Source organism: Ascaphus truei, chromosome 5 (genome assembly GCF_040206685.1).
Source record: "Ascaphus truei isolate aAscTru1 chromosome 5, aAscTru1.hap1, whole genome shotgun sequence".
NCBI lineage: Eukaryota > Metazoa > Chordata > Amphibia > Anura > Ascaphidae > Ascaphus > Ascaphus truei.
In genome coordinates, this window is record NC_134487.1 from 106,146,642 (window position 1) to 106,160,554 (window position 13,913).

The window sequence follows — 13,913 nt, forward strand, 5'->3', positions numbered from 1 at the left end:
CGTGTTGTGGCCGCTCCCCCGCTGTGTCCCGGGCGCCGCCATCTTAGGCACTCGGCGCCGCGAGGCAGCCTGCCTGGCCACTGGCTATTCCCCCGCCGGGGAGGGGTGAGTTGTAGCGCCGGGGAGGGGGGGGCATGTATATGTGTGGGGGGGGGGAGAGGTGGGAGATATAGAGGGGGGGTCTCGCACGGCCGCTGACACTGGGTGGGGGGGGGGGCGCTGAAGGGGTAATAATAGTGTGTGTGTGTCCCGCTGAATGTAGCTGCGCCGGGGGAGGGGGGGGTCGGGGTGAAAGCGCGGGAGACACGGGGAGAGGAGGAGGTGCGCGCGGGTGCTGCTAACTGTGAGCCCCGCTAATGTATGTAACAGTGTGTGTGTCACTGTGTGTGTGTGTCACTGTGTGTGTGTCTGTCATTGTGTGTGTGTCTGTCACTGTGTGTGTGTGTCCCTGTGTCCCTGTGTGTGTGTCCCTGTGTCCCTGTGTGTGTGTGTGTGTGTGTCACTGTGTGTGTGTGTCACTGTGTGTGTGTCTGTCACTGTGTGTGTGTCCCTGTCCCTGTGTGTGTGTGTGTCCCTGTGTGTGTGTGTCCCTGTGTGTGTGTGTGTCCCTGTGTGTCCTTTGGCCCGTCACTCCGCCTCAGGCCAATGAGAGGTGTGCGGGGGCGGGCGGGCCAAGGGACCAATGAGATTTCCCCTAGGGACACCGGACATCCAGGCAGGCAGGCAAACATACAGTGCTTTCACTAATATAGTATAAAGATATATATATATATATATATATATATATATATATATATATATATATATATATATATATATATAGTGGATGAGTGCTCTCCTTGGGGCTTCTGTTCTCTTGTTGTTGTCATATCCTTGTATTCCCCTGATAGTAGCACCTCCACCCAGGCATTTCCAGCTAGCAGTATCCAGGGCTCCCCTTCCTCTCCCCCCTCTCCCTCCAGTTCGTTTTTTTCAGGTGTAGGAGGACAGGAGAAGGGGGAGCTGTGTACCACCTGCAGAGTGCCACAGGTTGGGAACAGTTGACCTATTGTAAAAATGTTATCATCAACTTGTTACCACAACACATACTGTCATGCATCTTAACACATGCGTTAAATATATTGAAGCCAAGAATCAAAATGAGTAAATAACGCCATTTTACGGCATAGCTATCACAATTTTAATAGTGCACCGGGTATACTTTACCACAATGTTAATGACTTAGGCCATAATATTGCGGGTTTGAAGACTCCTGGCCTACGAGAATCACTGAAAATCAGTGAGAGTTGACAGCAGGTAGTCCCTAGTTCAGAGATAACCCCCTTTTGGGGCTAAAATGTAAAAAAATATTTGGAGCTAAACTGATGATTATATTGGTTAGAATATATTTAACAGCTTTGCAAATAGAGAACCCTAGTCTTACTCTAATGACATAAAAATTCATACACACTTGTAATAATATATATAAGCGTGAGTTAACATCCTGATGACCACGGATCGTCTGTATCCAGATAGCGACATCAGAGACAAGTAAAGACAAGCAAAGAGCCGGATGGTGGTGATTTATTCACGACACGCTTTTAACTTTTTTATCCTTGTGAGTGCGATTCTTCCCCCCCCCCTCCCCCCTCCATTTCCTTTATTAAATATACAGTTATACACTATGGGGCGTGCGCTCCCTTTTCTCTCTCCTCTATATATATATATATATATATATATATATATATATATATATATATATATATATATACAGTGTTCGACAAACCTATACATTTGCTTGCCCCGGGCGAGTGGATTTAACCCCCGGGCGAGTAAATATTGGCCCAAGCAGCACACGTTTGGTACTAGGTGGCGAGTAGATTTTTTTGTGTGGCGAGTAGATTTTTTGGTGATTTGTCAACCACTGTATATATATATATATATCAGTGTTTCCCCCACCCAATCGCAGATAGGGGCCATTACAGAGTGTGTGGTGCATATACCTGCTGGCAACATGAGGGCTGAGTCGCCCGCCGATCGTAGTGGGGACACAGAACAGGCTTCTGGGGTTCATAGCCCACATATATCTTTAGCAGTGCAGCGCCTCCATCTGCCGTAGGCTCCAGGAACTGAAGGTGATCTCCCACGGTAGAACATATTACCTTTCCCCCCAGTAAGGTAACGCACCAGGCAGGGGGTATAGTGCAAACAGGATCGGTTTATTACTACTCTCTGCAGTAAGAGTTACTCAGCAGACTTCTGCCGGATACAGTCTGTCAGCATTAACAGGATGATGGTCCTTGGACCGCCACTACAGGCCAAGGGCACCCGCAGCCGTTCTAGCTCTTCCCCACCTCACTAGCAGAGGCAGAGGTATGGTCCACACTCACTCTCCCCGGAGGAAAGAGCACATGGGAAGGCCCCAATCTCAGTCTCCCAGTCGTGTGACCTGCCTCCCTCAGAGGGAAGGAACAACAACAAACTTTAGGGCGGTCCTGCCCCTAAGTACAACCAGAAGTGGGGCACCTCGTTGTCCCAGCTATAACAGAACGTACCACCCTCTGCTGTCACTCAAGTGCAGTATCAAAGGCGAGGGGGAAAACTGGCAACCTGATAGTACCAGGGTTTACTGCCAGCCCATTGGGTAGAATAGTAGCCAGAGGCTACCCCGCTAAATAGTATATTTATGTAACCCTGTTTCCTCCCCCCCCCCCCCCTCAGTCTCTACGGGAGTGTGAGGGGTGCATGGGGGCTGATTACATGCGGTGTGGTGCGTACCTGTGAGGAACAGGAGGGCCTGAGCTTCCCGTGGACCGGGCTTCTGGGGTGATAGCCTCCATGATTTCTTAGTGGTGCAGCGCCTCCATCTTCTATACTCCCAGGGTAGTGGGACAGGACCGGTATAGAAGAACCCCTCAGGTCCCAGAGTTATACTCTCCAAATCACACACAGTCTTTACGGGTACAGAACAGTCTCTTTATTTGACAGAGCAATGATATCCCAACGACAAGGCTTCCAGCAGCCGTAATACAATCGCCCGGGCAAGATACAACCTGTTCACCTCCCACGACTTCCTCCTCTCCTTCCCTCCAAGTCACTCTGCCGACAGGATGGTCTGAGCTAGGGCTGCAATACCCCGTGGCCCACCCCCGAGGTTAGCCTCGAGGTGGGTCTTGAATTCTCTCCCCATCACCCCTGGCATCGGGGTGAGGGCATTGGTCCACCAGTCTATAATTCTATCAGCTCTACTTATAGACGCTGATCGGTTTGGTTCCTCTCGCTCTCATCCGGCACTCTGCGCCGGGGAGCCCGGAGCCTGCTGATACTCCTCGGACCGTTCCGCAGGATTCGTGGCTCACGGCATAATACTCAGCAACTCTAGACTCTCGATCTCGCTGTTCGCTCGAACTCTTCCTAAGCTACTCTCTCTTCCGAAGGAACATCAAAAGAGAGGAACATCGCACACAGCAAAAACGAAGAACAACACCTCACTCACCGGAGTGGGCTGCTAAATATAGAGCTAGCCCCTCCCCTCATGGTGTCAGCAGAACCTCCCCTCTTGCTCACGCCTGCAGCAGAGTCCAACCCTGCGTCTACCACCCAGGTTAGGGTTATGAAGGGGGAAAACCCATAATGATTACTGGCGCCTGATCTTAACAGGACTTACCGCAGTAGAAGGAAGATAGGTCCTGAGCTGTTTACAGGGGGCTACACTTATATATATATATATATATATATATATATAGTGGTTGACAAATCACCAAAAAATCTACTCGCCACACAAAAAAATCTACTCGCCACCTAGTACCAAACGTCTGCTGCTTGGGCCAATATTTACTCGCCCGGGGGTTAAATCCACTCGCCCGGGGCGAGCAAATGTATAGGTTTGTCGAACACTGTATATATATATATATATATATATATATATATATATATATATATATAATGTAAAGTTTGACAGCGCCTGGATGTGTACCAGCCTCACAGCAGACTCTTGATAACACACAGATTGTCAAAAATGGTTAACACAGATGACCTGTATAAAAAGCAATTATACAAAATATATAATGGGAACTCGGATGGTAGTTATATATGAATGGTGAGTGTGAAAGTGTGAAAAAATAAAGAAATATATATAAAAAAACATGAAAAAATATGAAAAAAACACGAAAATGTATAAAAATCTATAAATAACAAAAATATATGAAAAAATTATATATATAAAATGATATAAAAGTGGGTTCCTTCACATTGATGATAGATATTCTTTGTAAGGAAATTAGAACGTCCGGGCTGCTTCTTCTTTGGGATCAGCAACCTCCCAGCAAATTCTAGTAGAGAAAAAAGAGAAAAAGCTCCCGATCCACGTGTAAAATCCAAATACAAAATTTCATAAAAAATGACAAGACAACTGCACACTCACATTTTGTTAATGCAATATAAGCAATGTATGGGTAAACCCATGCGCCAACATATGTCTGCTCGCCGACCGCTTGCTTCGTTACGTCAGACCTCACTGCTGCCGGTGTGTCAATAAAGTAATTAAATGCTAAAATATCATGTATTGTATCATTATGAGATAGGCTTTATGGGATAGTATAGATGTGATATTAAACATAAAAATAATGTTAGTATTGAATAGTTGTGAACAAATAAGGTTATATTTTGTTCTAGATTGCTAATTCCTTCATGGAATTTATTTCCGACAACAATTCCGCAATTGTCAATATTCAATTAAAATTACTTTATTGGTCATATGAAATATACAAAATGTATTGGATAAATAAGAATTGTATGTAAAAGTAAAATATATATATTTAGAATCAAGAAAACATTTATTGATCATTGACATTTTATTAGCATTTTTTCGACGTCTCTGCAACTGCATGAAATCTAGACAATGCAACTAAAATATGTTGCTATATATATATATATATATATATATATATATATATATATATATATTACAAACAAAAAATAGACTGCGCTCCTCAGGTGTAAACTCACTATTACCAATAGAGGTATATAGAATAGATATATTAGGGGTGACTGACAAGAAGAGAGCAACACAATATATTGACTGATTGACTCACACTATAAAATTACATACAATATGTTAAAATGAAAGGCTAAGTGCCAATGTTAAAAAGCTGCTTAAATAAAAGTATACATATATGCCAGTGAACAAACAATTATAATAAATGACAAATGTGGGTGATTTAAACTGCTACACTAATGAATCCCTCCTGAACAATATGGAATGGATGATGAATGAAAAAATACAAAAATGATACTGATATGTGAAAAAGTAAAAATATATGAAAAAAATATGAAAAATACAAAAATGGAAAAAATATATAAAAAATATATAAATCAACCAAACTGAGGGTCCATGCTAGGATCTGGCTGCTCTCCACAGGAACCAACGAACTCCAAGAAATCTGTGAACAACAAGAAAAGAAAGCGCCCGATCCTAGTGCAGCATGAAAAAAAATAAAAATGCTTGTTCAACAAAAATAACAGGAAACCAGGTGTCCCACCAAGGAGACAAAAAACATATATATGTGCCTGCTTTTTTTCAAATACACTTTTGCAATATACCTTGAGTGCTATATATATATATATATATATATATATATATATATAACTGTAAATGGCTATTAATCTACATTTATTAGAGGTTGATAATTAAATACAAACCTAGCTATCTAAAAACAATAGGGCACTGTCTATATAATTACAATTGTATGTATATCAATGTTTGCAACTAACATGTATATATATTTTCTGATATAGTTTCATCTTTCTTTCTGTATTATTATATTATGCACAGTCTATAAGTTGTTATCTAGCATTTAGTTGGTATTACAATCAATGACTGTTAGCACAGATGACCTAATTCATGGTAAAATTGGGCGTATTTCATTCTCAAGCTGCAATTGGACAGAAACACTCTTAAATAGCAGCCCAATGAGAATACACGTTATCCCCTGATGAAATCCGTTACCGGAAGAAACGCATAGGGCACGTGGTTTTTCGGAACTACGGTGGTGGACTAGCTCATACGTCTTTTGCCAGAAAGGGGAAGACATTCCCTGAGCCGCACGCAATACCCAACACAACCTGCCAGGAACCACAGGCTGTTCATCTGAGTTGCCAGAGGGACGGTTCATCGTGACACACCGGCAGCAGTGAGGTCTGACATAATGAAGCAAGCGGTCGGCGAGCAGACATATGTTGGCGCATGGGTTTACCCATACATTGCTTATATTGCATTGACAAATTGTGAGTGTGCATTTGTCTTGTCATTTTTTATTAAAATGTTGTATTTGGATTTTACACATGGATCTGGCGCTTTTTCTCTTTTTTCCCCCTCTTTTTGCTCTACATATATATATATATATATATATATATATATATGTAGCCCTGTTTCCCCCTGAACACCGAAGCTACTGATGCTGTTCTATACCTGTTGACTCGCAGGAGCCTAAACCTCCGCCACTGGAAGCCTGGGGTGATATACTTACAAGTACCAGTGCAGTGCCTCCACCTGAGAGGGATCCTAATGGAGTGGGAGGAGCCCCTCACAGGACACAATTCAATACACACCCACACAACGTATGATATAGCAGTAACCTTTACTGGCCAACTTAACGATCTTAACACTCTATATTGATATGTTCTATGGATACAACTACCCACGCACCACGCATGGCCGTAACTCTCCACCGTGTACCCTACACCGTGTCCACAGTTCTGTGTGAGGCCCTTGGACACTCTACCCTTGTAGTGTTCACAATATAACCCCCACCCTTGTCCTGTGGTCAGCGCTGCCACTAAGTGTGTGTACTTTGGTTGGTGCACTTTAATAAAAGGTACCTGCCGGGTGCTCCAGCACCCGGGCGTGCAGATGAACTAGCAAGGGATCCGCTGATCCAGCGAGAGCCTCTGCGACGTCTTGGTCTCCGCGTGGGTTGCTGTCCTTTTTGAGGTGATACCACCTTGAAGACAGTCTCTTTGTCCATCCGAATAGGTCTGGTCCCAGACCGCTCGTCAGGCTGCTCAGCATAGCAGCTGTGTTGCTCAACCTAATCAATACTAAAGGGGCAGTGTTCCTATCTAAGGGCCTGTCCCTGTAGCAGCCACAAACTATATAAATGAATGGGGCCTAGCTGGGGGGGGGGGTCTCTGGTCTAGTGCAGCGGGTCACAGACTCCTGCACACACACCTCCTTCCCCTATCCTCTCCTGGCACAGACTGACTACTTCCTCTGTCAGCGCACAATATGTATATCCTGTCCCAGGAGACCTAGCCACTTGATTGGCTCCCTGGCATCACATGGGCTATCTGCCCCTAAGCACTATGGGGCTTGTAGTCCCCGCAGGGTTACGGCTCCCAGAGTGGCAAAACTAGCAAAAAGGTTGTAATCGCCAACAGCGGACAGCTTTAAAGTGTCCCCCTTTTGTTTTCACCTCTATGGACCGCCACATGCGCTTAGTACACCGCATATGCAGCACTTATTAATGGCTGCCACGGGTCCTCCTACACATGCAAGAGCTGTCTATAGGTCATCGCAACTCCCACAAATACTTCACAAGCGCAGAGATAGTCACCGGAGCTTCCGGCAAACCGGTCACCACACACACTAACCCCCTACAGCAGTGGAGGTAAGGAGGGGGAAAGGCGCAACCTCGGGGGACCGGAGGGGACCTGGCTATAGCCTCCCCCTGGTGAAACATCCAACGTCCCCGCTTGGGAACAGCGTCATACATAATTTATATAATGAAAAATGCAGAACATAACTTATTGCACAATTTATCACTCAACTTAAACAATATTATACAGCTCGGTAAACATGTTAATCATGGAGGCCAGATTAGCTTTAGCCGGCGGCTGAGACTCATTTAGGTGGACGCGTCAATCTTTGACTCTGACGAGTCTCGGTCTCAGTCTCTGTGGCTTCTTCAGAAACAAGGTGTTCAGGGACTTGAGGCCCCATATCTTGTGCAAAAGGTGATTCGGACAGAACAAAGTCTCTATTAGGCACAAAACTAGGACTTCTGGGATTGAGAGGGTGACTAGCTGAAGATGCTGGTGAAAGTTTGGGGGATTCAGGCCCCTTACCCGGCGCTCCCTCGGGAGGTGCCCACCAATCGCTAGTGAACTCGGTGGAGGTTCCCTCCAAAGGATCTTGATCTTTGTTAATTATTGGAACAGGAGTTTCTGTAGATTCTTCAGGCTCAGAGTTATTTGTTACAGTCTCTGGTTCTGAGTCATCCTCGCCCACTTGGTGTATGGGCAACAAATGGTTTCGATGCAATAAATGTACCCTGCCTTGTTTCCCGTATGTGATACACAGGGAGGCCCAGCATCTGGGACTCTACTTCAAAGTGTCCTTCTCTCTATCGATCGTCCAGCTTGTGCTTGCCGGGATCCCTAAATTGCGCAGGAGAAAGGTGTCTCCAGGCCGAAGCTCCCGATAGCAGACTTTATGGTCGTATCTCCTCTTGTTATTAGCATTCAACTGAGCCGTAGCCTTTTCCGCAAGCTGGTATGCACGATGCAAGGTGTCTCCGAGTCGTCTCACATAGCGGTAGTGAGCCACAGTAGATTGCCTGTCGACATTCGTCTAAGGGTGTCGTGCCTCTCGGCCGAACAGCATAAAGTATGGTGTATACCCCGTAGATTCGTGCTGAGTGCAATTGTAGGCATGCACTATTGCTTCGACATGCTTGCTCCATTCTCCCTTTTTGGAGCAACTCAATGTTATTAACATGTCCAATAAGGTGTGATTGATTCTTTCAGGAAGAGCATCCCCCTCAGGATGATAAGGGCTAGTTCTGGACTTCTGAATATCAACATTGTTAACAGTTCTTTGATGAGTTTGCTCTCAAAGTCTCTTCCCTGGTCTGAGTGCATCCGATTCGGCAGTCCGCAGTGCACAAAATACTTCTCCCACAGTACCTGGGCTACGGTGACAGCCCTTTGGTCTTTTGTTGGAAATGCTTGAGAGTAGCGAGTGTAGTGATCGGTCACTACCAGCACATTGCCGATGCCGCTGGAATCAGGTTCTATACACAGAAAGTCCATGCAGACTAAATCCATGGGCCAGAGCACTTGTGATGACCCATTGGGGCAGCACGGGTGGGTAGTGTCTTTCTACAAATGCATCGTAGGCACTTCCGACAATGTCTTTCCACGGACTCTCTCATTTTAGGCCAGAAGAATCAGTCTCGTATCAATCCAAAAGTTTTGTCTTTTCCTAGATGCCCATGGTCATCATGTAGTGATCTTAGGACGTGGTATTGCATGCTTCGAGGCAGAAACAGTTGGCGTCTATTGGTAGGGAACGACCTCTCATGAGGACTGCAACCGTGTCAGCGGGGCCTCGTTTCACCAGGGATGGGTCAATACGATATAGTGTGTTACGGACAGCGTTAGCCACGGATCACATATCTGGGCCTGCACTATCTCCTTCCATGTTAGGAGAGTTTTTGGAAGAATCTCCAGACCGTCAGGGTGGCAATACGCCGCGGGAAGAGCTTGGGGTCGACATCCCAAGGAATCGGCTAGTCTCAGTTCGGAGAACGCGATCTTGTCCTCCACAATGGCAGCAGTGGCACATATCGCCCTCATTCCTGGTCCAGGAATTTCCTCCCAAGGACCGTCATCTGGTGTCATACTCAGCCCGGGTCTCCTAGATAGAGCATCAGCGCCTATATTCAGGGGACCTGGTTTGTATTTGAGGGTAAACTGATAGATGGACAAGGCGGCCAGTCATCTGTGGCCGGTGGCGTCTCGTTTAGCGGATGTTAAATTGTAGGTTAACGGGTCTGCTCTTACTTCAAAGGAGATTCCGTACAGATAATCATGGAGTTTTTCCACTACTGTCCATTTGAGGGCAAAGAACTCCAGTTTATGAACCAGATAGTTTTGCTCACTAGGTGTTAAACTTTGACTTACGTACACCATTGGGCGCAGACCAGCAGGATACTTCTGGTGCAGCACGGCTCCTACCCCGTTGGAACTGGTATCTACGCGCAAGATGTGCACACGCGTGACCTTGCACAAGATGGCGGCAACCTGCAGAGATAGCTTCCGGAGATTTCGGTGAACCGGTCGCCACCCACACTAACCCCCAACATGGGGTGACCAGATGTTCCGGTTTAGCCGGGACAGTCCTGGTTTTTCATGTGTTGTCCCGGTTTCCAATTAATTAGCAAAATGTCCCGGTTTTTACTTGGAGTCCCGGTTTTTGGGGCTGCTGAGAGCGGAGGATGCGGCTGCCCTCCCAAGAGGGCGGGGGTGGGGGGGGGGTGGGGGGGAAGGCACGTAGATAGCAGGAGAATACCGGCTGTGATTGGAGGATGCGGGGGGAGGGCGGAGTTTTGACGAGGTGCTACAAGCCGGGCCCTTCCCGCAGCACTGCCCCCCTCCCTTCTCTCCTCCAGTAATGCCGGGTCCTCCCCTTCCTTAGGCTCCACCCCTCTGTCCCTCCCTTTAGGCTCTTAGGCGGTGCTTATAGTGCCGGTGCCGGCGACGTCGCCCGAAAACAAATGCATTGCTGCCGCGTGCGCTTATAGTGCGCGCAACGGCGATGGAGCAACGGCGACGGAGCAACGGCGACGTCGCGAAAACTCGTAGCCGGCAAAATTAGATTTTTCATGGGCTGTCGCATCATGTGACGGCCCTTGAACCAATCAAATTGCCAGAAACACACAACGCCGCCGCCCGGCCATCGACGGCACTATAGGCACGGCCTTATCTGCACTGGCCATGCTGCTCCAGCCGGCCCATCCACAGGCCCTAGGTAACCCACTTGCCCCTTATACCCCCCTCCCAGGCACTTTACCCACCCCAAGGGGGAGAGGCCTTATTGTGTGTGTGTGTGTGTGTGTTTGCAGAGGTGGGCTTATTGTGTGTGTTTGCAGAGGTGTGTGTGTGTCACGGTGTGTGTGTCATGGTGTCTGTGTGTGTGTCACTGTGTGTGTGTATCACTGTGTGTGTGTCACTGTGTGTGTGTCACTGTGTGTGTGTCACTGTGTGTGTGTGTGTGTCACTGTGTGTGTGTCATGTCTGTGTGTGTGTGTCACTGTCTGTCTGTGTGTCACTGTGTGTGTGTGTCACTGTCTGTGTGTGTGTGTGTCACTGTCTGTCTGTGTGTGTGTCACTGTGTGCGTGTGTGTGTCACTGTCTGTGTGTGTATCACTGTGTGTGTGTGTGTGTGTGTGTGTGTGTGTCACTGTCTCTGTGTGTGTGTGTGTCACTGTGTGTGTGTGTGTGTGTGTCACTGTCTGTCTGTGTGTGTGTGTCACTGTGTGTGTGTCACTGTGTGTGTGTGTGTCACTGTGTGTGTGTCATGTCTGTGTGTGTGTGTGTGTCACTGTCTGTCTGTGTGTCACTGTGTGTGTGTCACTGTGTGTGTGTCACTGTCTGTGTGTGTGTGTGTGTCACTGTCTGTCTGTGTGTGTGTCACTGTGTGCGTGTGTGTGTCACTGTCTGTGTGTGTGTATCACTGTGTGTGTGTGTCAGCGTGTGTGTGTCACTGTCTGTATGTTTGTCACTGTCTCTGTTGTGTCACTGTGTGTGTCACTGTGTGTGTGTGACACTGTGTGTGTGTCACTGTGCCAGTCCATGGTCAGCGATTAGGCGCTGAGGCACGCTGACGCTTGTCAGTGAGCCCCTGCAGCCGCAATGAGAGCGGCTTTAGCAGGGGCTCGCGCACGCGTCCGCAGGCGTGCGGAGGCGTAGCTCTTAATTTTTCGTTTCGGCGCTCACTGGAGCGCAGGGCCGGTCACGTGAGCGGTCCGCCCAATGAGGGCGAACCAGCTCTGTGATGTCACTGGACCGCCCACCGACACGCCCCCGGACGGCGCGCAAACTAAGGCCAGGGAAAGCACCCGCTTTCCCTAAGCCTCAGCGCGGCTCCGCACTGCTGCAGTTACCATGGACTCAGCCTCACTGTCTGTCACTGTGTCACTGTCTGTGTGTCTGTGTGTGGCTGTATCCTCCCCTCCAAATTCCGTCAACATGGCTGCGTGACGTCACGTAATGTCCATTGTCATAACAACGAGACGCTCCATTACGTCACGCGGCATCAAGTTGACATGACAACGGGACGCATTATGGCGCTGAGGCATCACGTGATGCCACATTGTCATGGCAGCATGTCACCGCCTGACGTCAGTGTCTCGTTGTCATGGCAACGGGGCGCGTCATGTGATGTAATTTGTTTTATAAATAATTTTTTAATGTGTCCCGGTTTTTCATTTTGAAAAAGCGCAAACATTAAAGGTGATTTGTTCAGGAAAGCTATACTTTAACCTGTTTAATTGGGACCTTTCAAAAAATATTTCTGGTACTGCATTGTTGCACCTGTCCATTCTATAACAATAGCGAAAAAGTTGTTTAAACGTTAACCAAAGTAAATTTGTACCTAAACGACACTAACTAATTCAGCTTTAAATAAAGAAATGTGATCAAAAAGTATGCATCCTTTCCCAGCTCCGTTTCTAATAATTTAATAAATAGTCTACGGAGTTGATTTTTAAAAAAAAAATCTCTATAAAAGGTGCTGGAACTTCAATACTGACAGGGAAGGGATATATGCATTTTATGATGCCTTGTATTATTTAACCAGGATTATTATGTGAGACAAAGGGGTTACTTGGTAAATAGAATGAAACAGAAATGGTCTGGGGGTTTGCTAGATGGCGCAAGAGGACACCAGCTCCGGATCTGACAGGACAGGAGGTTTGCATTGTAAACATTATCGTTGGTGTGAAGGATCTAGAAGAAAAGACATTCTCTGTGCTCTGCCTTTTAAAGAAATACAATACAAAGGGAAAGATAGGAGCTATTTGTTCCTTGTATTATTTCAACTCCTCACAGTTTGGCCAAAAGGGATCTTTTGTGCGCGACTGGAACAGAGATGTTCAGGAGGATTTTACAGCTGGTAAGCACAAGTATTTTATATCTAGAACTGTGTGTGTGTCTCTCCAGCTCCCTGTGCCGTGTGTGTGTGTGTGTGTGTGTGTGTGTGTGTGTGTGTGTGTGTGTGTGTGTCTCTCCAGGTCCCTGTGCCGTGTGTGTGTGTGTCTCCAGCTCCCTGTGCCGTGTGTGTGTGTGTGTGTCTCCAGGTCCCTGTGCCGTGTGTGTCCGTGTGTGTCTCTCCAGGTCCCTGTGCCGTGTGTGTCCGTGTGTGTGTGTGTGTCTCCAGGTCCCTGTGCCGTGTGTGTGTGTGTGTATAATGTGCTGGGCCTGCTCCCTGTGCCGGGTGTGTGTGTATAATGTGCAGGCCAGCTCCCTGTGCAGGGTGTGTGTGTGTGTATAATGTGCAGGGCCTGCTCCCTGTGCCGGGTGTGTGTATATAATGTGCAGGGCCTGCTCCCTGTGCCGGGTGTGTGTGTGTATAATGTGCAGGGTGTGTGTGTGTATAATGTGCAGGGCCTGCTCCCTGTGCCGGGTGTGTGTGTATAATGTGCAGGGCCTGCTCCCTGTGCCGGGTGTGTATAATGTGCAGGGCCTGCTCCCTGTGCCGGGTGTGTGTGTGTATAATGTGCAGGGCCTGCTCCCTGTGCCGGGTGTGTATAATGTGCAGGGCCTGCTCCCTGTGCCGTGTGTGTGTAATGTGCAGGGCCTGCTCCCTGTGCCGGGTGTGTGTGTATAATGTGCAGGGCCTGCTCCCTGTGCCGGGTGTGTGTGTGTGTGTATAATGTGCAGGGCCTGCTCCCTGTGCCGGGTGTGTGTGTGTATAATGTGCAGGGCCTGCTCCCTGTGCCGGGTGTGTGTGTGTATAATGTGCAGGGCCTGCTCCCTGTGCCGGGTGTGTGTGTATAATGTGCAGGGCCTGCTCCCTGTGCCGTGTGTGTGTATAATGTGCAGGGCCTGCTCCCTGTGCCCGGTGTGTGTGTATAATGTGCAGGGCCTGCTCC

The 13,913-nt window shown here is 47.6% G+C and overlaps 1 protein-coding gene across 4 annotated transcripts in view; it reads left to right on the top strand.

Moving 5' to 3' along the window:
• The first annotated feature begins 12,739 nt into the window (after positions 1 to 12,739).
• Positions 12,740 to 13,913, top strand: part of EEA1 (early endosome antigen 1) — a 110,300-nt gene continuing 109,126 nt past the window's right edge. For all 4 annotated transcript variants that reach the window (XM_075600427.1, XM_075600428.1, XM_075600429.1 and 1 more), the window contains exon 1: positions 12,740 to 12,934. In XM_075600427.1, coding sequence (XP_075456542.1) covers positions 12,911 to 12,934 — 24 coding nt within the window. In that variant the 5' untranslated portion in view covers positions 12,740 to 12,910. The remainder of the gene's footprint in view (positions 12,935 to 13,913) is intronic.